This window comes from Lepidochelys kempii, chromosome 16 (genome assembly GCF_965140265.1).
Source record: "Lepidochelys kempii isolate rLepKem1 chromosome 16, rLepKem1.hap2, whole genome shotgun sequence".
Classification (NCBI taxonomy): Eukaryota; Metazoa; Chordata; order Testudines; family Cheloniidae; genus Lepidochelys; species Lepidochelys kempii.
Genome location: NC_133271.1, coordinates 5956697 through 5982145, shown reverse-complemented (window position 1 = coordinate 5982145; position 25449 = coordinate 5956697). Strand labels below are relative to the sequence as shown.

Below are 25449 nucleotides of genomic sequence, written 5' to 3'. Positions count from 1 at the left end.
TCGGTGTGGTAGTGAGTTCCACAGGTTATATGCTACATATAGAAATATTTCCTTTGATCCACTTTAGGTTTATCATTTTAACTGAGGGCCCTCCTTGTCTCCTGCTAAGGAATTTGTGTTCAAGTATCCCTGTCTTGCAGCCAGTACACACTGTACTGATACAGAGTGGCTAAAGTTGCATGATCTATATCCCAGTGTCTAGACAGGCTGATGATCTATTATACTGATAAGTAAGATAGCTTTAGCGCCTGTCTATTTATTTTGAAGTGCTGGAGTGCAGAAGTCTGCCAAGAACTCTAACGAAATTAAAGAGCATACCAAACAACACTGCATCGGGTGGTGAGGCCTACAGAAGAGAGTTCCAGCAATGGGAAACCCTCTCCCATTAGGATTTCATGTATTACTGCCCATAGGGGTTCATGACATCTTTTCACCCAAAAGACAGCAACTCTCCCTTGTAAGCTGAAGGCACAAGTGGTAGCTTGGGCCAATCAATGTCCCCGACACACTAGGACTACTCTCAAAAAGAAAAGGAGTACTTGTGGCACCTTAGAGACTAACCAATTTATTTGAGCATGAGCTTTCGTGAGCTACAGCTCACTTCATCGGATGCATACCGTGGAAACTGCAGAAGACATTATATACACAGACACCATGAAACAATACCTCCTCCCACCCTACTCTCCTGCTGGTAATAGCTTATCTAAAGTGATCATCAAGTTGGGCCATTTCCAGCACAAATCCAGGTTTTCTCACCCCCCTCCCACCCCCATACACACACAAACTCACTCTCCTGCTGGTAATAGCTCATCCAAAGTGACCACTCTCCCTACATGTGCATGATAATCAAGGTGGGCCATTTCCAGCATAAATCCAAGTTTAACCAGAACGTGGGGGGGGGGAGGGGAGAAAAACAAGGGGAAATAGCCACTCCCAGTCTCTATTTAAGCCTAAATTAATAGTATCCAATTTGCAAATGAATTCCAATTCAGCAGTTTCTCGCTGGAGTCTGGATTTGAAGTTTTTTTGTTTTAAGATAGCGACCTTCATGTCTGTGATTGCGTGACCAGAGAGATTGAAGTGTTCTTCGACTGGTTTATGAATGTTATAATTCTTGACATCTGATTTGTGTCCATTTATTCTTTTACGTAGAGATTGTCCAGTTTGGCCAATGTACATAGCAGAGGGGCATTGCTGGCACATGATGGCATATATCACACTGGTGGATGTGCAGGTGAACGAGCCTCTGATAGTGTGGCTGATGTTATTAGGCCCTTTGATGGTGTCCCCTGAATAGATATGTGGACACAGTTGGCAACGGGCTTTGTTGCAAGGATAAGTTCCTGGGTTAGTGGTTCTGTTGTGTGGTATGTGGTTGTTGGTGAGTATTTGCTTCAGGTTGGGGGGCTGTCTGTAGGCAAGGACTGGCCTGTCTCCCAAGATTTGTGAGTGTTGGGTCATCCTTCAGGATCGGTTGTAGATGCCTCCAGCTTTCACCCTGACCACACCACACGATCCATCGTCTACAGCCAAGCTCTGCGATACAACCGCATTTGCTCCAACCTCTCAGACAGAAACAAACACCTACAAGATCTCTATCAAGCATTCTTACAACTACAATACCCACCTGTGGAAGTAAAGAAACAGATTGATAGAGCCAGAAGAGTTCCCAGAAGTCACCTACTACAGGACAGGCGTAACAAAGAAAATAACAGAACGCCACTAGCCGTCACCTTCAGCCCCCAACTAAAACCCCTCCAACGCATTATTAAGGATCTACAACCTATCCTGAAGGATGACCCAACACTCACAAATCTTGGGAGACAGGCCAGTCCTTGCCTACAGACAGCCCCCCAACCTGAAGCAAATACTCACCAACAACCACATACCACACAACAGAACCACTAACCCAGGAACTTATCCTTGCAACAAAGCCCGTTGCCAACTGTGTCCACATATCTATTCAGGGGACACCATCAAAGGGCCTAATAACATCAGCCACACTATCAGAGGCTCGTTCACCTGCACATCCACCAGTGTGATACATGCCATCATGTGCCAGCAATGCCCCTCTGCCATGTACATTGCTCAAACTGGACAATCTCTACGTAAAAGAATAAATGGACACAAATCAGATGTCAAGAATTATAACATTCATAAACCAGTCGGAGAACACTTCAATCTCTCTGGTCACGCAATCACAGACATGAAGGTCGCTATCTTACAACAAAAAAACTTCAAATCCAGACTCCAGCGAGAAACTGCTGAATTGGAATTCATTTGCAAATTGGATACTATTAATTTAGGCTTAAATAGAGACTGGGAGTGGCTAAGTCATTATGCAAGGTAGCCTATTTCCCCTTGTTTTTTTCTACCCTCCCCCGACGTTCTGGTTAAACTTGGATTTATGCTGGAAATGGCCCACCTTGATCATCATGCACATTGTAGGGAGAGTGGTCACTTTGGATGAGCTATTACCAGCAGGAGAGTGAGTTTGTGTGTGTATGGGAGTGGGGGGGTGAGAAAACCTGGATTTGTGCTGGAAATGGCCCAACTTGATGATCACTTTACCAGCAGGAGAGTGGGGTGGGAGGTATAGGTATTGTTTCATGGTCTCTGCGTATATAATGTCTTCTGCAGTTTCCACGGTATGCATCCGATGAAGTGAGCTGTAGCTCACGAAAGCTCATGCTCAAATAAATTGGTTAGTCTCTAAGGTGCCACAAGTACTCCTTTTCTTTTTGCGAATACAGACTAACACGGCTGTTACTCTGAAACTAGGACTACTCTATTTGATTTCCTCTTCCCTAGTTCCTGCCACCCCTGCACTCTCACTTTCACCTTCCCTTCCCATCCCCACTTCCATGTTTCCTCTCCCTTAGCAGAGGGAATAAAAAAAGAGCCCAACAAATGAAGCCCCAAGCTGTGTCCACAGAGCACTTACAAACCCACATTTCCCTATTCCCCTCGGGCTCTCTTCCCTGTTCCCCACTGTTTGTGACTTTCACCTCTCCCATTAAATATTATGCCTACACTTGAGACTGGAAGCTCTTTGGAGCAGGGACTTTGTCATCTACCTTTGGAGGTGCTCAACACACTCTGGGTGCTGGATAAGTAACTTCTGCAAAAGGCATTTTCTAATTGTTTCCCCTCAGCCTGCTGCACAGTGGGAATTGCAGATCAGTGGACATGGAGAGAGACAGCTAGTTTAGAACAGATTAAGTTGTGTTTTACAGGGGAATAGATTAAAAACAGGCAAAACTATTTTAGGTGCCAGGAACCTGTTTCAGCTCATTGGACCTTTATGTGCTTAGAAATCACAGAATCTAAAGATCATTTGTTTTGATTAAACAAGTGAGACTCAAGCTGCATGTATCACTGCTCCTCTCTTACCACTGCTTGGTGATGTCGAACATCATCACTACTCCATTGCAGTTTTTATACACATCAAGAAACTCCGCATCCAGAGCCATCTCTGACTCTGCCTGGAAACAGAAAGAAACACAAACCGTAAATACTCCAGCTCTTACAGCTTCAGACTTCTAAGAAAAACAAATCGGTATCAAGAAGAGTACCAAGGTTTCCAATGGGAGCATTTCCACAAAAAAGAGCACCACTGGATTTTACCCCACCACTTGAACAAGGCTTCTCAAATAGCTCACTGCTTACACCGCCTGAGTGAGCACGATCTGAGAGCTGCCAGTGTTCTGTGAAAAGCTAAGTGTTCGATTTAAGAGAGCAGGAGTATTTTAGCACTTGCAATCTCATTCTCCTCTCGAGCCCATCACCCTAGATCCCCTCTTGACAAGCTGATTCCATAGACAGCTACAGGATACAATAGGCCAGTAGTTCTCAAACTTTTGTACTGGTGACCCCTTTCATATAGCGAGCCTTTGAGTGTGACCCCCCCCCTTATAAATTAAAAACACTTTTAAATATATTTAACACCATTATAAATGCTGGATGCAAAGTGGGCTTTGGGGTGGAGGCTGACAGCTTGCAACCCCACCATGTAATAACCTCACGACCCCCTGAGGGGTCCTGACCCCCCAGTTTGAGAACCCCTGCAATAGGCAAAACATGTCTAGAGTAAAGCAGCTCCCTTTCTTTGTTCCTTTCCAAACCTGAACGTTTGCTGTGCTATGCACTGCTGATCTGCACAGCCAGAGAGTGTCTTCTGCTGCACCCTTCCCCAGCCCTGAGTGAGACTGGCACTTTCTAGCAGCAATATTGATTGGTAAGAATAGTACACTTTGCCGCATTAAGATTGTTTTCCAAATTCAGTATTTGCAGTCCTAATTGCAAATTTGCAGGATCCCATTACAATCTTGTACCTGCAGCAGGGCTACATCTTAATGTGAAATTACCCTCCATTCTAATGGCACAGCAGCAGTATGATTTGCTTTGATACATAGCTTCACACTGGGAAAGTGGGCTTCGAACTTATGACTGGGCATGTCATGGCCAGAGAAACACCTGAATCAAAGGGAGTCTCTTTATCTATGTGCTAGCAGGGAACTCACTAGATTGGGAATGAATTAACCCCTTCTGTACACCAACCATATTGGCCCATTGATTTCAATAGAATGGTTACAGAGCACAAAGTGGGATACTTCTCATTCACTGGGCCCTGCAGGGAACCATCACATGACCAAGAGCAACGAAGCACTTCAAGAATTAAAAGAGATTAAGTGAGCAGAGACTTCAAGCCACCCTTTCCTGAAAGGGGAGCACGATGGGATTTTTTGTGAAAGAAGCTCTGTAAGTGCATCTGGGGTCAAAACACTGTCTGGGGAGGCAGGCGTCACATGTCCTGACTTCACATGTATACATGTCGTGCACAACAGCAATGCTGCTGTCAAGAGGGCATATGCTCCCTTCAGTTTGCTCCCATCATAATATCTGGTAGTAATACTCCCCTTTCCACCTGCACATTTCAAAATACTTTTAAAAAGGTGAGTGATCGCTTTCCCCACTGTACAGCTGATCAGCTAAGGCATCACGTTAAGTGATTTGCCTCAGATCACACAGTGAGTCAATGACGAACCCTGAAAAGGTACCTTGGTCTCCCTGTTCTGGTTCTATCTCCCTTTTGTCATCATAACTCAACAGATAAAATGCCCTAGAGGGAACAGGGGAGGGTGGAAACTGTGCCAGAATTGCTGCAGTGGGTCAGACCCTCCGTGCAATGCCCTGGGGCAGCCTAGCGCCTCAGCCTGGGAGCAAGTTCCGGCTGACGTGTCAGCCACATCACCCTGAACACAGATATGAGTGCGAGCTACATCTGAACTTTGACATAAGAGATTGCATGTTGTCAGCTGTCAATCACTTAACAAGAACAGGGAGACACATTTGCATCTCAAAGGTGGCTCACCTCCTGAGGGTCGTTCTCCAGTTTCAAACCATCTCCACGTTTTTTGCATTTTCCTTAGAAAGGAGAGAGTTATGGAAGAAACATTAAATTAGGCAGAGCATTCCCCAGTTGACATTTGACCTTGGTGTCACCCAGAGATTTGTGGATTTTCAGACTGAGCCAGATCTGGGAACTAAACTCTACAATGCCTGGTAAAACGCTATTAACTCTAGTCTCTCTGGCTGGTGCAATGGTCATCAAGAGTTAGGTCAACCCAGCTGCGTGGCTTGGGGGGGTGAAAAATCCATCTCCAAGCAACGTAGTTAAGCCAACCGAACCCCCAGTGTAGACAGAATTAAGTCAAGGGGAGAATTCTTCTGTTGACCTAGCTACCACCTCTTGGGGAGGTGGATTGACTAGTGACAGGAAAACCCTCCCCATTGCTGTAGTGAGTATCTACACTGAGGCACTAAGCTGCACACCTGCAGCATTTCTAATGAAGACATAGCCTCAGTAGATTATGCGTGTTTGAGGATAATTTCTCAGTGGCAGGTTTGTCCTTGGACAGGATAAAGTGTTTTGCATCCTACATTTAAAGCAGACCCACTTCTTTCTATAAGCTTGATAGAGGGGGAGTCAGCCGGCCTTGAGGGGAAATACTATCAAGTCTGTTTAACATGAAGGTTAATAGAAGGAAAGCCTACTGCAGCCCTCCTGGCAAACAACCAGAAACGAATGAAAGAACACCACCTGGGGCCTGCTCTCTGTAAAGAAAGAAAAGAGGCTCTGACTGTTCCACCTTTTGTTCCTGCTAGCACTGGAGAAGCACAGTGCAACAATACCTGACAACTGAATTGCACAATATAGCCAACTGCAAAAAGGCAAACATTTCAGGATGCAACCTTCCCAGGAAAGATTATGAGAGCTCAGTGCTGTTGCATAAACCTGAAGCAAACAGTATTATGAATGCTTTAAATGTGGTTTTAGAGAATCCATTAGGTGCTTTGGTTTGAACTGCTGTAAGGGAATTTAACAAAAAATATGATTGGGGCAAATGGGACAAACTCCTGAGGAAAGACAAAAAAGCTAAAAACCATGCAACTTGTCTAAACCCTAAAGGAGGATTGTGGTGGGGAGAGGGGGAAGAGAAACACCCCACAAGTATACGAAGGGAAGGCCAGGAAGAGGCTGCACAAAGGGAATCTTATGGCAATTTATAAGATGCACCAATCCAAAGAAGCATGCACAATAAATTTAAGTGAAAGGGCAGGAAAAGCTTAACAATAAGGCCTGGTCTACACTACAGAGTTAAGTTGACACAGGGACAGCCCCGTGGCGGTGGTGGGGTGGAAGGGTGGCTGCAGCAGTGAGCCCCACAGCAGCGGGTAGGGGTGGGGGGTTGCAATGGTGAGCCCCGTGGTGGTGGAGGGGGGACTGGGAGGCGGGGAAGAGACTACCTGCAGCGGTGAGCTCTGAGGTGGGGCTGACAGCCCCCACATTGCTCCACTTAAGTTGTTGCAACCATTCCTGGTGACGACACGCATCACCTGCAGAAGGAGGGTAACACAGACATGAAAAGCCACAGTAATTACTGTGGTGGCTGTACATTGACCTAACTTGGGCCGATATAATTCTTTAATGTAGACAAGACCTAAGATCTATTGGGCTGTGGAATCATCTCACAAGAGAAGGGAAGATGGCACTCACATTTCAGAATTCAACTGGACAAAAAACTAGAAAATGTACTACCAAAAACCAGTCCTCCAGTACATTGGCCAAAGGCTAATCTAGATAAGCCAAACAGTCTTCTTACTGAGGAAGGTCACAGAAGTTAGAGTACTGCTAAAATACAACTTTCGTATACAAAAAACAACCCTCAGCCTCTTTCTGTCTTGGATAACATACAAACATCCTTATAGGGATTCACCCCTTATCATCTGCTCAATATTCACTTTAAAAGAAGCTGTTAAAACTGTTGCATGTATCCTGAGAGGAATGTGAACATTAGGGCTTGTCTACACATCGACACTATTGCAAAAATTAGCCAGCGTGTGAATTTAAAACACAAAAGCAACTCTATACTGGCTCCCAGGGTGGACACTCTTATGCTGCACTAAGACTGCTTTTGCGTGGTTGAACTTAATCCTGCTATTCTAGGTATTTCCCCATGTAGAAATGCTCAGTTAAGAAACTGCTTCATATACCTTAACTCTGCCCCATAGGGATGACAGCACCTTACTGTATTGTTCTTTTGGGAGTGGGGAACATATGCCTCAACTGCCGGAACCAAATGGCATGGAATCCTCCAATGCAGTGTTAATGTCTTTAGTCGCAACTGTGCAGCTCAAAACTAAGTGGCAGGTTTACGTATCCAATGTGACGCAAAAGTAATTAGCTCCCATATTAAAGCTGCTATGCAGGCCATGTTAAGGGACCCACAGGACTGTATTTAAAGGAGTCATTTGGCATTGTGAGGTGTACTGAGAGAAGGGCATTTTTTGCTCGGGAGAGAGACGATACTGTGATGTTCTTAACTCCCACTGCCCAAAGGTTAAACCAGCATTACCCCAACATTTGAAAGCTGAAGCCTCCTTCAAGAAAATTAAACTAAATCAATTAAACTAAAATCAACCTCACCATGGGCTGTTAAAGATTACCCAGAATTTTAATTAAAGGAAATTAAATTGTATTTTAAAATGCATCCTTAAAATTTTTAGGAATATTGTACATTCATACGGGATGTTAAGAAATGTTTGAATGTGTGATTTTAAACTGAAATAGAACATTGCTGTGCAAGATTACCGTCATATTCCTTAACAAATTTTAAAAAAACCTTGTAACTAAGTAGCAACATTCAATTTTTTCATTAACAAAACACCGCACTCCCCTGGGTCCTTGGGCTTGGCTGCTCTGCGGGGTTTGGATGCCTTTTAGACTAGGGGAAAGAATAAGTGGTATCTTCCAAGCCCTCCTACTCATGGCATCAAAATGAATGGTCATTCAGAGTAGATTGTGGAGAGCTTTATATTGTGATCCTTCCTCTCCTTTCTTTGATTATTTCATTGCTCTGAAAAGAATGTAAGCGGACATTTAAAGTATCACTATGGGCACCCGATCAAGCACACATTAAAACATATGGTGTGGCTCACCCCTCAGAGCTATTGTTTCAGGTTCTTTGCAAATTCCAGCTGCCTTGGTTAAGCTTTTTCCTCTACAATCACAACAGCTAGAGACAAATGAAAGCTGAGGTGCTAGAGAAGAACTGATCATTTATCTATGTTCAAGTTCAAAAAAAAAAACAACCTCTAGTGAACTGACTGCCAGTTAACTCAAGTTCACTAACATGTTCTTGTAAATCACAAACACGTGGGGTGTTCAGACTAGCATGGACAAGTGAGTTAGCTAATTTGAGATAAAAAGGCAATCATTTAACTCAAATTAAAAATTCTAGTGTACACAACTCTGAGAACCCTGTAACTGTCCCTCCCCACTCCTCCAGGGGGTGCAGCCCATACTTTGCAAAACACTGGCTTAACACAGCTGTTCACAATTTGTTTAGAGTCACACGAATTGAAATACATCATGGATTAAATACCACAGTTAGTACTAGTGAGTTCACTTATCACATTTTACAGATATTGATTTTGTTTTAGAAATTAAAAGAAGAGCAAACTTAGAAAGTGTTCTTCTGAATTAACTCTGCCCCCAACTAAAACCTCTCTGACGCATTATCGAGGATCTACAACCTACCCTGAAGGACGACCCATCACTCTCACAGATCTTGGGAGACAGGCCAGTCCTCACTTACAGACAGCCCCCCAACCTGAAGCAAATACTCACCAGCAACCACACACTACACAACAGAATCACTAACCCAGGAACCTATCCTTGCAACAAAGCCCCTTGCCAACTGTGCCCATATATCTATTCAGGGGACACCATCATAGGGCCTAATCACATCAGCCACACTATCAGAGGCTCATTCACCTGCACATCTACCAATGTGATATATGCCATCATGTGCCAGCAATGCCCCTCTGCCATGTACATTGGTAAAACTGGACAGTCTCTACGTAAAAGAATAAATGGACACAAATCAGATGTCAAGAATTATAACATTCATAAACCAGTCGGAGAACACTTCAATCTCTCTGGTCACTCGATTTCTGACCACAAAGTGACTATCCTTTAACAAAAAAAAGTCAAAAACAGACTCCAAAGAGAGACTGCTGAATTGGAATTAATTTGCAAATTGCATACAATTAACTTAGGCTTGAATAGAGACTGGGAGTGGTTGAGTCATTATACTAAGTGAAACTATTTCCCCTTGTTTATCCCCCCCCCCCGCACCCCCCCTCCCACTGTTCCTCAGACGGTCTTGTTAACTCCTGGAAATGTGCTGGAAATGGTCCACCTTGATTATCACTTCAAAAGGTTTTCTCTCCCCCTACCCCACTCTCCTGCTGGTAATAGCTCATCTTAAGTGATCACTCTCCTTACAATATATATTTTTTCATGGTCTGTGTGTATATAAAATCTCCTCACTGTACTTTCCACTTTATGCATCCGATGAAGTGAGCTGTAGCTCACGAAAGCTTATGCTCAAATAAATTGGTTAGTCTAAGGTGCCACAACTCCTCCTTTTCTTTTTGCCAATACAGACTAACACGGCTGCTACCCTGAAACCTTTGTTCCAGATGTTCATGACCAAAAAGGTTTAATGGAATTATAGAACTGCAGAATCTGACACTGAAATTCCTTACTGCAATCTATAGATCAGTCTATCTTCAACAGAACCTATTCTGACAGTTTGAATGCTCCTGCTACTCATTTCTTTTGAGTAAAAAAAGCCTTTGATGCCAGCCCCACAGCAAAGAAATGAAATGCTTTTATAACCATTTTATTTTCAGTGTTTAATCCATCTGAAAAATACAGAATGAATGCTTGTAAAATATGCTTTTTTGGCAGATGTGGATGTAAAACAAATCGTGACAACAGGAAATGTGTTTAATCTTTTCCTTGTTGAGGTCAAGGACAAAATAGAGCAGTTAACCAATAAATGCTCTCCTCAGAGGATTTAAACATGATAGTGCTTCGCCTGTGAAATCAGAACAAAGGAAGCCAGCAGCTTAGGAATTCTTCCATGAAATAGTCTGGCCCATCATAAACTCCTCAGCAGGTTTACTAGAAACTATTAATCCATAAATGTTCACACTCAAAATGGCACTCCCCATGATAAGCAGTCCTTACAGAATTCCAGTATTCGACAACTGAAATAATTTCTGTTGCTAATGACTGGTTACAAAAGGGTTAACCCAAAACAACGGGGGTATGGTTATTCATTGGAAAGCTTCAGACAGGCAGCAGAATGGTGGTCAGCCACGCTTCCCAGCTAGTAGATATCAAGAAATTAATGTTAGCTTTAAAAAAAAAGTTCGGAGCACTTTCTGAACAATGGAACAACAACTTCAAAATGCCACATTCAGAGTGTACGAGTTGGTGGCATTTTCAAAGGCACTTTTGTAAATGCAGCACACTGCACAACTCTAAGTATACACATTACACAGGGTCCTCTAGAAGAGGGTAAAGCAAGGATCAGATCCCATCAGCATTCAACTGCAACAGCACTGGAGGCTTTGCTAAGAAATGGCTACAGTCTAGACTAGTGTCACTCTCACCCAAAGCATCATGCAGGAGGATTTTTTGGCCTGAGTGCACATGACGAAAAATTAAATGAGATCATATTAAAGGATGAAACAGTGAGATATGAACAATTCCTTAATGGCTAGTTTGCATTTTTGCTTGAGGTGCGTTTATCACAGAACTGCACTACTGTCAGAGTTGGACTGCATTACACTGCACTAACTAAGCACATAAACCTGTAACTACTTAAAAAAACTTGGGTTTGTTTATTCCATAAACAGGGATTCTAACAATGACATTTTCCCCTTTAAATTTCAGGCACACTCCACCACCAGAAGTCAGTGTGACTGAACTGGTATTAACTTCTGCAAACGCTAGGTCTGTCTTAGCCTGTTTTGCCACCAGGATGACAAATCTTTGGAGTTTAAAGTGCAGCTCTGCTCTGAGAAGTAACTCAGATAAAATAAAATACTGGCGTCACAGGATCACAAGTTCACAGTAGAATCATAGAATATCAGGGTTGGAAGGGACCTCAGGAGGTCATCTAGTCCAACCCCCTGCTCAAAGCAGGACCGATCCCCAATTAAATCATCCCAGCCAAGGCTTTGTCAAGCCTGACCTTAAACACTTCTAAGGAAGGAGATTCCACCACCTCCCTAGGTAACGAACGCACTCCAGTGTTTCACCACCCTCCTAGTGAAAAAGTTTTTCCTGATATCCAACCTAAAATCTTCCCCAATGCAACTTGAGACCATTACTCCTTGTTCTGTCATCCGCTACCACTGAGAATAGTCTAGATCCATCCTCTTTGGAACCCCCTTTCAGGTAGTTGAAAGCAGCTATCAAATCCCCACTCATTCTTCTCTTCTGTAGACTAAACAATCCCAGTTCCCTCAGCCTCTCCTCAGAAGTCATGTGTTCCAGACCCCTAATCATTTTTGTTGCCCTTCGCTGGACTCTCTCCAATTTTTCCACATCCTTCTTGTAGTATGGAGCCCAAAACTGAACACAGTACTCCAGATGAGGCCTCACCAGTGTCGAATAGAGGGGAATGCTCACGTCCCTCGATCTGCTCGCTATGCCCCTACTTATACATCCCAAAATGCCATAGGCCTTCTTGGCTACAAGGGCACACTGTTGACTCATATCCAGCTTCTCGTCCACTGTAACCCCTAGGTCCTTTTCTACAGGACTGCTGCCGAGCCATTCAGTCCCTAGTCTGTAGCGGTGCATTGGATTCTTCCGTCCTAAGTGCAGGACTCTGCACTTGTCCTTGTTGAACCTCATCAGATTTCTTTTGGCCCAATCCTCCAATTGGTCTAGGGCCCTCTGTATCCTATCCCTACCCTCCAGCGTATCTACCTCTCCTCCCAGTTTAGTGTCGTCTGCAAACTTGCTGAGGGTGCAATCCACACCATCCTCCAGATCATTAATGAAGATATTGAACAAAACCGGCCCCAGGACCGACCCTTGGGGCACTCCGCTTGATACTGGCTGCCAACCAGACATGGAGCCATTGATCATTACCCGTTGAGCCTGACAATCTAGCAATTACTAGATTCAGTCAGTCAATTACTTCCCTATAGACAAATCTGGTATGAAATAAAAAAAAGATGGACCTCCTGGATGCCAGCCCTGCATGCTTAGAGTAACTTCTGAAAGTCAAGCTGGGGTCTGGCTCGCACTTCACCAGTAATCCTGATTCAACTGAGCTCTAATAAAGATTAATTTAAAGCGCACGTGAGTGGCACACTTCTGTACACTTTGAGATAAAAGAGTGCTCCTGGGATTTAATTCATGGTTCTGTTGAGGGTACGGAAGCCAGAACAGATTCCAGCTGAGTCTCCCAAGGCTCTAAGGGTTCTGCAGGAATGGAAAAACAGGAGTAAGACGATAAAAATGTAAATTTTCATCACTGGTCAGCAGATCTGATCCAGATCACAAAGGATTACATAAAGGGAAGATCTCCAGAGTAAGGGGGTGCTATATTTACAAAGTCATTTTTCTAACCATTACTGCACTTTTAAAAGGATATATGTCTAAGTCATTTTCCCAAATCAAACACAACTTCAGTTCATGCAAAAGAATGTGCTGCTATAAACGGAATTCATATGTAACTCTTTTCTGTCAACAGCTTCCAACTGTGTGTTTGGTACAGCTTTTGGCTTCCTAAGAACTAGAAATACAGTTCTCTTTCTGATATGCTATCATGTTTTAAAAGCTACATTTTGTCATCACATGTAAATACTCAGCTCCCAAGACTTTGTTCAAAAATGTATATATTTTAAAACACATGCTGTTTTTTTCCCTAGTAGGCATGTTATACAAATGGTTTAGATTAGTGCACAGAAAATGCAATGATTTAACCAGATCTAAGTAATTCACTTTAAACAAAAAAAAACCCCACACTATTTTGCACAGTGAAACTATCCTTCTAACAAGATTATTCCTTCAAAAAGACAGTTCAATGGGTATTACTATAAACAGAATGAACTAGTGGCCTAACAAGGGAGAGGAAATGAAGTTTACCAAACATACTAGGAATCAGATCATTTGGTCCATTTTTGAATGAATGGAGCCAACTTCGTGAGAAGTTCAGGCTTCTTGCAACTGCTTCTAAATTCTTTGTTCACCCTGAAGTTAAGATGGCAAATCTGAGCCATCTGAGCCCCTCTGGTAATGAGGGAGAATTCCCAGCCCTGCAAAGTTACTTCAGGAAATTAACACAAACATTTCTATCAAAGAAAGGAAAGCAAATAGTTGCTAAATTTTACATAAAAATTCTTCTAATTTAAGTTTTAAAAAAAGGAACTAAGTAGCATTAGAAAGGAAACAGTAAGTCTTTACCTTTGTCAACTACGTCCCAAACTTCAACCTTTACGATATCATCAGTGGCTAGAAGTGGAATAAGGACACAAAACTTTAGAAGGGAGGATTTGGAAAAAAACAAAACAAAACACTAACCCAAAGCAAATAGGTTACAAAGCTAAAAAAACCGAATATCTAAGTGCAAATAAAAAACCCTTAAAAACCCCACAGCATTCCCTCTCTGATGTACTTCAACTGCTGCTCTCTTTAAAGAGCTCCTTGAAAATTCATGGTAATAGATGAGAGATTTAGACAATTTTTTAAATTAAGTTGCAAATTTGGAACACATTACTTCATGAGCGCATCAAAACCCCATTTGGATTCTTTTTTGTATCATACAGAGAGCTGCCACCCTCTTTTTTAAGACTAGAAGTTAATTAAATGCTGAGAACAAAGATCTTTATGACAGAAAACTTCAGAGTAGAGGTATTCTAAGGAGATCAACTTTACTAATATTTTTAAAACCCTCACACAAATGCACCAAACAGGAATTGAAACATATATCAAACAAGTCACACACACAAGGTCTGTTTCTGTGACAATTCCAAGTCATATTAGCTTACTCTGACAAAAAAAAATAATATTTTTACTCCTGAAAGCACTACAGAGCCAACAGCTATAGGAGAGTAAACTGGATTTGTCTAACTCAGATTTATTAACTAAGTTCCAACTGCAGAAACTTTATTACTAATGATGCATGAGCCAGAAACAGCTCAGCTTCATAGTGCAGGATAAGTTTCAGAGTAACAGCCGTGTTAGTCTGTATTCGCAAAAAGAAAAAGGAGTCACTTGTGGCACCTTGGAGACTAACCGATTTATCTGAGCATAAGCTTTCGTGAGCTACAGCTCATTTCATTGGTTGGTCTCTAAGGTGCCACAAGTACTCCTTTTCTTAGTGCAGGGTAAGCAGTTGAAGCTAGAAAGCCATACTTTTGATCAGTCTGAGTAAGTGATCTGATACCATAAGTAACAGACCCCCACAATGCCTTTGTTAAAGCGTTTCTCTTCAGAGGAGTGCCACACTAGGGACTGAAACAACAATTTGTACTGGCAACACATATATGTACACAGCAACTGAGCAAAGATTGAGCAATTGAGCACAGTGGCCCAAGTAATAAAAAAAATATTCCCCTACCACACTGATTAAATTTAACCGACTATGACTTTCAATCCAGGAAACCATGCACTGTTGGTTTAGCTAACAAGTATGAAAATCCTGTAAAAAGAGTAACCAGTACAAATAGAAAAGGTCTCTTTGAACTTATGCATGATTGCCCATATAGTGATTGCCCGTCTAGCCCAATATAGTGCCCATATTTAAAAAAGTGAAGAATGAACCTGGGGAACTACAGACCAGTCAGCCTCACTTCAGTCCCCGGCAAAAACATGGAGCAGGTCCTCAAGAAATCCATTTTGAAGCACTTGGAGGATAGGAAGGTGATCAGGAACAGTCAACATGGATTCACCAAGGGCAAGTCATGCCTGGCCAACCTGATTGCCTTCTATGAGGAGATACCTGGCTCTGTGTCATAGACTATCAGGGTTCGAAGGGACCTCAGGAGTTCATCTAGTCCAACCCCCTGCTCAAAGCAGGACCGATCCCCAATTAAATCATCCCAGCCAGGGCTTTGTCAAGCCTGACCTTAAACACTTCTAAGGAAGGAGATTCCACCACCTCCCTAGGTAACGCATTCCAGTGTTTCACCACCCTCCTAGTGAAAAAGATTTTCCTAATATCCATCCTAAATCTCCCACACTGCAACTTGAGACCATTACTCCTTGTTCTGTCATCTGCTACCACTGAGAACAGTCTAGAGCCATCCTCTTTGGAACCCCCTTTCAGGTAGTTGAAAGCAGCTATCAAATCCCCACTCATTCTTCTCTTCTGTAGACTAAACAATCCCAGTTCCCTCAGCCTCTCCTCAGAAGTCATGTGTTCCAGACCCCTAATCATTTTTGTTGCCCTTTGCTGGACTCTCTCCAATTTTTCCACATCCTTCTTGTAGTATGGAGCCCAAAACTGGACACAGTACTCCAGATGAGGCCTCACCAGCGTTGAATAGAGGGGAATGATCACGTCCCACGATCTACTGGCAATGCCCCTACTTATACGTCCCAAAATGCCACTGGCCTTCTCGGCTACAAGGGCACATTGTTGACTCATATCCAACTTCTCATCCACTGTAACCCCTAGGTCCTTTTCTATAGAACTGCTGCTGAGCCATTCAGTCCCTAGTCTGTAGCGGTGCATTGGATTCTTCTGTCCTAAGTGCAGGACTCTGCACTTGTCCTTGTTGAACCTCATCAGATTTCTTTTGGCCCAATCCTCCAATTTGTCTAGGACACTCTGTATCCTATCCCTACCCTCCAGCATATCTACCACTCCTCCCAGGTTAGTGTCATCTACAAACTTGCTGAGGGTGCAATCCACACCATCCTCCAGATCATTTATGAAGATATTGAACAAAACCAGCCCAAGGACCGACCCTTGGGGCACTCCACTTGATACCGGCTGCCAACTAGACATGGAGCCATTGATCACTACCTGTTGAGCCCGACAATCTAGCCAGCTTTCTATCCACCTTATCGTCCATTCATCCAGCCCATACTTCTTGAACTTGCTGGCAAGAATACTGTGGGAGACCGTGTCAAAAGCTTTGCTAATGTCAAGGAACAACATGTCCACTGCTTTCCCCTCATCCACAGAGCCAGTTATCTCGTCATAGAAGGCAATTAGATTAGTCAGGCATGACTTGCCCTTGGTGAATCCATGCTGACTGTTTCTGATCACTTTCCTCTCCTCTAAGTGCTTCAGAATTGATTCCTTGAGGACCTGCTCCATGATTTTTCCAGGGACTGAGGTGAGGCTGACTGGCCTGTAGTTCCCAGGATCCTCCTTCTTCCCTTTTTTAAAGATGGGCACTACAGTAGCCTTTTTCCAGTCGCCCGGGACTTACCCGATTGCCATGAGTTTTCAAAGATAATGGCCAATGACTCTGCAATCACATCCACCAACTCCTTTAGCACTCTCGGATGCAACGCATACGGCCCCATGGACTTGTGCTCGTCCAGCTTTTCTAAATAGCCCCGAACACTTCTTTCTCCACAGAGGGCTGGTCACCTCCTCCCCATGCTGTGCTGCCCAATGCAGTAGTCTGGGAGGTGACCTTGTTCGTGAAGACAGAGGCAAAAAAAGCATTGAGTACATTAGCTTTTTCCACATCCTCTGTCACTAGGTTGCCTCCATCATTCAGTAAGGGGCCCACACTATCCTTCACTTTCTTCTTGTTGCTAACATACCTGAAGAAACCCTTCTTGTTATTCTTAACATCTCTTGCTAGCTGCAACTCCAGGTGTGATTTAGCCTTCCTGATTTCACTCCTGCATACCCGAGCAATATTTTTATACTTCTCCCTGGTTATTTGTCCAATCTTCCACTTCTTGTTAGCTTCTTTTTTGTGTTTAAGAGCAGCAAGGATTTCACTGTTAAGCCAAGCTGGTCGCCTGCCATATTTACTATTCTTTCTACACATCGGGATGGTTTGTCCCTGTAACCTCAATAAGGATTCTTTAAAATACAGCCAGCTCTTCTGGACTCCTCTCCCCCTCATGTTATTCTCCCAGGGGATCTTGCCCATCAGTTCCTGGAGGGAGTCAAAGTCTGCTTTTCTGAAGTCCAGGATCCATATTCTGCTGCTTTCCTTTCTTCCTTGTGTCAGGATCCTGAACTCGACCATCTCATGGTCATTGCCTCTCAGGTTCCCATCCACTTTTGCTTCCCCTACTAATTCTTCCTGGTTTGTGAGCAGCAGGTCAAGAAGAGCTCTGCCCCTAGTTGGTTCCTCCAGCACTTGCACAAGGAAATTGTCCCCTACATTTTCCAAAAACTTCCTGGATTGTCTGTGCACCGCTGTATTGCTCTCCCAGCAGATGTCAGGGTGATTGAAGTCTCCCATGAGAACCAGGGAGAGAGGAGTCCTGGGAGGAATGGTAGATACGCTGGAGGGAAGGGATAGGATACAGAAGGACCTAGACAAATTGGAGGATTGGGCCGAAAGAAATCTGATGAGGTTCAATAAGGATAAGTGCAGGGTCCTGCACTTAGGACGGAAGAACCCAATGCACAGCTACAGACTAGGGACCGAATGGCTAGGCAGCAGTTCTGCGGAAAAGGACCTAGGGGTGACAGTGGACGAAAAGCTGGATATGAGTCAGCAGTGTGCCCTTGTTGCCAAGAAGGCCAATGGCATTTTGGGATGTATAAGTAGGGGCATAGTGAGCAGATCGAGGGACGTGATTGTTCCCCTCTATTCGACATTGGTGAGGCCTCATCTGGAGTATTGTGTCCAGTTTTGGGCCCCACACTTCAAGAAGGATGTGGATAAATTGGAGAGAGTCCAGCGAAGGGCAACAAAAATGATTAGGGGACTGGAACACATGAGTTATGAGGAGAGGCTGAGGGAGCTGGGATTGTTTAGTCTGCAGAAGAGAAGAATGAGGGGGGATTTGATAGCTGCTTTCAACTACCTGAAAGGGGGTTCCAAAGAGGATGGCTCTAGACTGTTCTCAATGGTAGCAGATGACAGAACGAGGAGTAATGGTCTCAAGTTGCAGTGGGGGAGGTTTAGATTGGATATTAGGAAAAACTTTTTCCCTAAGAGGGTGGTGAAACACTAGAATGCGTTACCTAGGGAGGTGGTAGAAACTCCTTCCTTAGAGGTTTTTAAGGTCAGGCTTGACAAAGCCCTGGCTGGGATGATTTAACTGGGAATTGGTCCTGCTTCGAGCAGGGGGTTGGACTAGATGACCTTCTGGGGTCCCTTCCAACCCTGATATTCTATGATTCTATGATCTAGTAACTTCTGCGAGTTGCTGGAAGAAAGTCTCGTCGACCTCATCCCCCTGGTCCGGTGGTCTATAGCAGACTCCCACCACCATACCACCCTTGTTGCTCACACTTCTAAACTTAATCCAGAGACACTCAGGTTTTTCTGCAGTTTCATACTTGAGCTCTGAACAGTCATACTGCTCCCTTACATACAGTGCAACTCCCCCACCTTTTCTGTCCTGCCTGTCCTTTCTGAACAGCTTATATCCATCCATGACAGTACTCCAGTCATGCGAGTTATCCCACCAAGTCTGTTATTCCAATCACAATTCCTTGACTTTGCCAGGACTTCCAGTTCTCCCTACTTGTTTCCCAGGTTTCATGCATTTGTGTATAGGCACTTGAGATAACTCACTGATCGCCCCTCTTTCTCAGTATGAGGCAGGAGCCCTTCCCGCTCACGCGCTCCTGCTCGTCCTTCCTCCTGGTACCCCACTTACCTCAGGGCTTTAGTCTCCTGTGGATGTGATATATCTTGACTTTAGCAAAGCTTTTGATACAGTCTCCCACGGTATTCCTGCCAGCAAATTAAAGTATAGATTGGATGAATGGACTGTAAGGTGGATAGAAAGCCGGCTAGGTTGTTGGGCTCAACCGGTAGTGATCAATCGCTTGATAGCAGCTGCCAACTAAACATCGAGCTGAGTACCCCAGGGGTCAGTCCTGGGGCCGGTTTTGTTCAACATCTTTATTAATGATCTGAACGATTGGATGAATTGCACCCTCAGCAAGTTTGCAGATGACACTAAGCTGAGGGGAGAGGTAGATATACTGGAGGGTAGGGATAGGGTCCAGAGTGACCTAGACAAATTGGAGAATTGGGCCAAAAGAAATCTGATGAGGTTCAACAAGGACAAGTGCAGGGTCCTGCACTTAGGATGGAAAAATTCCATGCCCTGCGACAGGCTGGGGATAAACTGGCTAAGCGGCAGTTCTGCAGAAAAGGACCTGGGGATTACAGTGGATGAGAAGCTGGATATGGAGTCAACAACATGCCCTTGTTGCCAAGACGACTAATGGCATATTGGGCTGCATTTGTAGGAGCACTGCCAGCAGATTGAGGGAAGTGATTATTCCCCTCTATTTTCCACAGAGTTTCCACGGTATGCATCCAATGAAGTGAGCTGTAGCTCATGAAAGCTCATGCTCAAATAAATTGGTTAGTCTTTAAGGTGCCACAAGTACTCCTTTTCTTTTTCCCCTCTATTAGGCACTGGTGAGGCCTCATCTGGACTATTGTGTCCAGTTTTGGGGCCCCCACTACAGAAAGGATGTGGACAAATTGGAGAGAGTTCAGCGGAGGGCAACAAAAGTGATTAGGGGGCTGGGGCACATGATTTATAAGGAGAGGCTGAGGGAAGTGGGATTATTTAGTCTGCAGAAGAGAAGAGTGAGGGGGGCATTTGATAGCAGCCTTCAACTACCTGAAGCGGGGTTCCAAAGAGGATGGAGCTCGGCTGTTCAGTGCTAGCAGATGACAGAACGAGGAGCAATGGTCTCAAGTTGCAGTGGGGGAGATCTAGGTTGGATATTAGGAAACACTATTTCACTAGGAGGGTGGTGAAGCAGTGGAATGGGTTACCTAGGGAGGGGGTGGAATCTCCTTCCTTAGATATTTTTAAGGCCGGCTTGACAAAGCCCTGGCTGGGATGATTGAGTTGGGGTTGGTCCTGCTTTGAGCAGGGGGTTGGACTAGTTGACCTCCTGAGGTCCCTTCCAACCCCGATCTTCCATGATTTTATGATTGCATCTCATCTCTGGCGAAGGGCTAGTCTACACTTGCAATGCTAAAGTGCTGCCAGAGCAGCGCTCTAATGGGGCTGTATAGTCACAGCAGAGCCCTGGGAGAGAGCTCCCCCTGCGCTCTAAAACAAACAACAACAAAAACCACCATCTCCACGAGGGGCGTAGCCACCAGCGCTGGTGCACTGTTTGCACCGGCACTTTACAACGCTGAAACTTGCTGCACTCAGGAGGGTGTTTTTCCCATACCCCCGAGAGAGAAAGCTGCAGCGCTGTAAATTGCCACTGTAGACAAGCCTTAAGTCTGGTTTTGCAAAGCAACTCCTACTCTGCATCCAATTTTCTAGCCTGACTGATTGAGGCACAAGGTGATCAAGTGACTTGCCCAAAGTCAGAGTGCCACAGGCCTTGCTGGACTAAAAACCATGATCTTCTGAGTACTGAGCCTTTTGTTCAGCCAACGAGACAACACAGTCCTTTGTCTCTATCGCAGGACGTTTCTCAAGTCATCCATTCACAAGGCCAGATTTTGCCACTCTTGCTCATACTGAGTAGAATCTTACTCCACAAATAGTTCCACTAAAATCAACAGGGCTGCTTGCAGAGTACTACTCACTGTGGCTACATCTACACGACACACCACTCTCGGCAGCTGGGAAGGTATTCAGCTATATGCCTCCATGAAAAATAAGCTATGCCCATTCTGCAGTGTGTAGCTACACATGTCAATGAAAGGTTTTGGAAGGGGGGGGGCAGTGGGGAAAGGCTCCCCCCGCCAAGCTTTTCCCTATTGCTGGAGTCCTTGCAGGGAAATAACCTTGCAGACACAAAACACATGTAGACTGTACATACGGTCCTGCCTTCTTGAACCTGCAGATAGAGCTAGTATAGCTACGCAGCACGAGAGTGAAATTAAGGACACTGATCAGGTTTACTACCAGAGCCTGGGTCTGGATACAATGTGTCAATTTTACACTCCTGCAGAAAGCTGTGGAGACAGTGGAGTGATTCAGAGAAAGACAACACACCAGACTTGCAGACAGTTAGGAGGAACACAGCACAAATCTGTCTCCAAACACACACTTACAGCAGCCAGAAGGCTGAGAGGAGAGGCAGAGTAATAGAAACACCCTCTTCCCCATGCAGCAGCCAAGACACTTTGTGGAGAGGTAAAGTCAGTGAGACCCTCCACCCTCTTAACATGCAAGAGGCTGGGGGAGAGGGGTGGAGGAGGAGAAAGGAAGCTCCTCTTCCCTTCCAGCAGCTAGAGGGAATTGGGGCCTTAGAAGCCATCGAGAGAGAATAGCATGGCATATAGAAGCAAGAGGGAAATGGGTAAGTATTTGCGATACAAATGATCCAAGGGAAAATGATTTTCATAAGTACTTACTGGGTTAAATAAAACAAGGAGTCCTTGTGGCACCTTAGAGACTAACAAATTTATTTGGGCATAAGCTTTCGTGGGCTAGAACCCACTTCATCAGATGTAGGAAGTAAAAGATACAGGAGCAGGTATAAATACATGAAAGGATGTGGGTTGCTTTACCAAGTATTAGGTCAGTCTAACGAGGTAAATCAATTAACTGCAGGATACCAAGGGAGGAGAAATCTCTTTTGAAGTGGTAAGAGTGGCCCATTGCAGACAGTTGACAAGAAGATGTGAGTAACAGTAGGGAGAAATTAGTATTGGGGAAATTAAGTTTAGGTGTTCTAATGACCCAACCACTCCCAGTCTTTATTCAGGCCTAATCTGGTGGTATCTAGTTTGCAAGCTAATTTCAGTTCTGCAGCTTCATGTTGGAGTCTGTTTTCGAAGTTTTTTTGTTGAAGAATTCCCACTCTGAGGTCTGTTATTGAGTGACCAGAGAAACTGAAGTGTTCTCCTAACGGTTTTTGAATGTTATGATTCCTGATTCAAATTTGTCCATTTATTCTTTTGCGTAGAGACTGTCTGGTTTGGCCAATGTACATGGCAGAGGGGCATTGATGGCTCATGATGATGTCCCTTGAATAGATATGTGGATAGAGTTGGCACTGAGGTTTGTAGCAGGGTTTGGTCCCTGGGTTGGTGGGTTTGTTGTGGTGTGTAGTTGCTGGTGAGTATTTGCTTCAGGTTGGGGGGCTGTCTGTAAGCAAGGACTGGCCTGTCTCCCAAGGTCTGTGAGAGTGAGGGGTCATCCTTCAGGATAGGTTGAAGATCCTTGATGATGCACTGGAGAGGTTTTAGTTGGGGGCTGTAGGTGATGGCTAGCGGCGTTCTGTTACTTTCTTTGTTGGGCCTGTCTTGTAGTAGGTAACTTCTGGGTACCCTTCTGGCTCTGTCAATTTGTTTCTTCGCTTCACCAGGTGGGTATTGCAGTTTTAAGAATGCTTGATAAGGATTCTGTAGGTGTTTGTCTCTGTCTGAGGGACCGGAGCAAATGCGGGTATATCTTAGAGCTTGGCTGTAGACAATGGATCGTGTGATGTGGTCTGGATGAAAGCTGGAGGCATGTAGGTAAGTATAGCAGTCCATAGGTTTTCGGTATAGGGTGGTGTTTATGTGACCATCGCTTATTAGCGCTGTAGCGTCTAGGAAGTGGACCTCTTGTGTGGACTGGTCCTGGCTGAGGTTGATGGTAGGGTGGAAATCGTTGAAATCTTGGTGGAATTCAACTTGGGACACCATCGTAAGACCTAACCACATCAGCTACACCATTCGGGGCTTGTTCACCTGCACATCTACCAATGTGATATATGCCATCATGTGCCAGCAATGCCCCTCTGCCATATACATTGATCAAAATGGACAGTCTCTACGTAAAAGAATAAATGGATACAAATCATAGAATATCAGGGTTGGAAGGGACCCCTGAAGGTCATCTAGTCCAACCCCCTGCTCGAAGCAGGACCAATTCCCAGTAAAATCATCCCAGCCAGGGCTTTGTCAAGCCTGACCTTAAAAACCTCTAAGGAAGGAGATTCTACCACCTCCCTAGGTAACGCATTCCAGTGTTTCACCACCCTCTTAGGGAAAAAGTTTTTCCTAATATCCAATCTAAACCTCCCCCACTGCAACTTGAGACCATTACTCCTCATTCTGTCATCTGCTACCATTGAGAACAGTCTAGAGCCATCCTCTTTGGAACCCCCTTTCAGGTAGTTGAAAGCAGCTATCAAATCCCCCCTCATTCTTCTCTTCTGCAGGCTAAACAATCCCAGCTCCCTCAGCCTCTCCTCAGAAGTCATGTGTTCTAGACCCCTAATCATTTTTCTTGCCCTTCGCTGGACTCTCTCCAATTTATCCACATCCTTCTTGAAGTGTGGGGCCCAAAACTGGACACAGTATTCCAGATGAGGCCTCACCAATGTCGAATAGAGGGGAATGATCACGTCCCTCGATCTGCTCGCTATGCCCCTACTTATACATCCCAAAATGCCATTGGCCTTCTTGGCAACAAGGGCACACTGCTGACTCATATCCAGCTTCTCGTCCACCGTCACCCCTAGGTCCTTTTCCGCAGAACTGCTGCCTAGCCATTCGGTCCCTAGTCTGTAGCGGTGCATTGGATTCTTCCATCCTAAGTGCAGGACCCTGCACTTATCCTTATTGAACCTCACCAGATTTCTTTCGGCCCAATCCTCCAATTTGTCTAGGTCCTTCTGTATCCTATCCCTCCCCTCCAGCGTATCTACCACTCCTCCCAGTTTAGTATCATCCGCAAATTTGCTGAGAGTGCAATCCACACCATCCTCCAGATCATTTATGAAGATATTCAACAAAACCGGCCCCAGGACCGATCCTTGGGGCACTCCACTTGATACCGGCTGCCAACTAGACATGGAGCCATTGATCACTACCCATTGAGCCCAACAATCTAGCCAGCTTTCTACGCACCTTATAGTGCATTCATCCAGCCCATACTTCCTTAACTTGATGACAAGAATACTGTGGGAGACCGTGTCAAAAGCTTTGCTAAAGTCAAGAAACAATACATCCGCTGCTTTCCCTTCATCCACAGAACCAGTAATCTCATCATAAAAGGCGATTAGATTAGTCAGGCATGACCTTCCCTTGGTGAATCCATGCTGGCTGTTCCTGATCACTTTCCTCTCATGCAAGTGCATCAGGATTGATTCTTTGAGGACCTGCTCCATGATTTTTCCGGGGACTGAGGTGAGGCTGACTGGCCTGTAGTTCCCAGGATCCTCCTTCTTCCCTTTTTTAAAAGATTGGCACTACATTAGCCTTTTTCCAGTCATCCGGGACTTCCCCGGTTTGCCACGAGTTTTCAAAGATAATGGCCAATGGCTCTGCAATCACAGCCGCCAATTCCTTCAGCACTCTCGGATGCAACTCGTCCGGCCCCATGGACTTGTGCACGTCCAGCTTTTCTAAATAGTCCCTAACCACCTCTATCTCCACAGAGGGCTGGCCATCTCTTCCCCATTTTGTGATGCCCAGCGCAGCAGTCTGGGAGCTGACCTTGTTAGTGAAGACAGAGGCAAAAAAAGCATTGAATACATTAGCTTTTTCCACATCCTCTGTCACTAGATTGCCTCCCTCATTCAGTAAGGGGCCCACACTTTCCTTGGCTTTCTTCTTGTTGCCAACATACCTGAAGAAACCCTTCTTGTTACTCTTGACATCTCTTGCTAGCTGCAGCTCTAGGTGCGATTTGGCCCTCCTGATATCATTCCTACATGCCCGAGCAATATTTTTATACTCTTCCCTGGTCATATGTCCAACCTTACACTTCTTGTAAGCTTCTTTTTTATGTTTAAGATCTGCTAGGATTTCACTATTAAGCCAAGCTGGTCGCCTGCCATATTTACTATTCTTTCGACTCATCGGGATGGTTTGCCCCTATAACCTCAACAGGGATTCCTTGAAATACAGCCAGCTCTCCTGGACTCCTTTCCCCTTCAAGTTAGTCCCCCAGGGGATCCTGGCCATCCGTTCCCTGAGGGAGTC

At 44.7% G+C, this 25449-nt stretch overlaps 1 protein-coding gene across 11 annotated transcripts in view; it reads right to left on the bottom strand.

Moving 5' to 3' along the window:
- RABL6 (RAB, member RAS oncogene family like 6) overlaps nt 1-25449 on the bottom strand; it is a 121766-nt gene that overhangs the window by 68672 nt on the left and 27645 nt on the right. For 4 of the 11 annotated variants that reach the window (XM_073314659.1, XM_073314655.1, XM_073314653.1 and 1 more), the window contains 4 exons: nt 13844-13891; nt 6811-6900; nt 5375-5427; nt 3394-3485 (listed from right to left, as the gene is read on the bottom strand). In XM_073314659.1, the coding sequence (XP_073170760.1) occupies nt 3394-3485; nt 5375-5427; nt 6811-6900; nt 13844-13891 (283 nt within the window). Of the gene's footprint in view, nt 1-3393; nt 3486-5374; nt 5428-6810; nt 6901-13843; nt 13892-16821; nt 16934-25449 lie in introns of those variants that run through there. The other 7 variants (XM_073314654.1, XM_073314660.1, XM_073314662.1 and 4 more) reach the window with 4 other exon arrangements.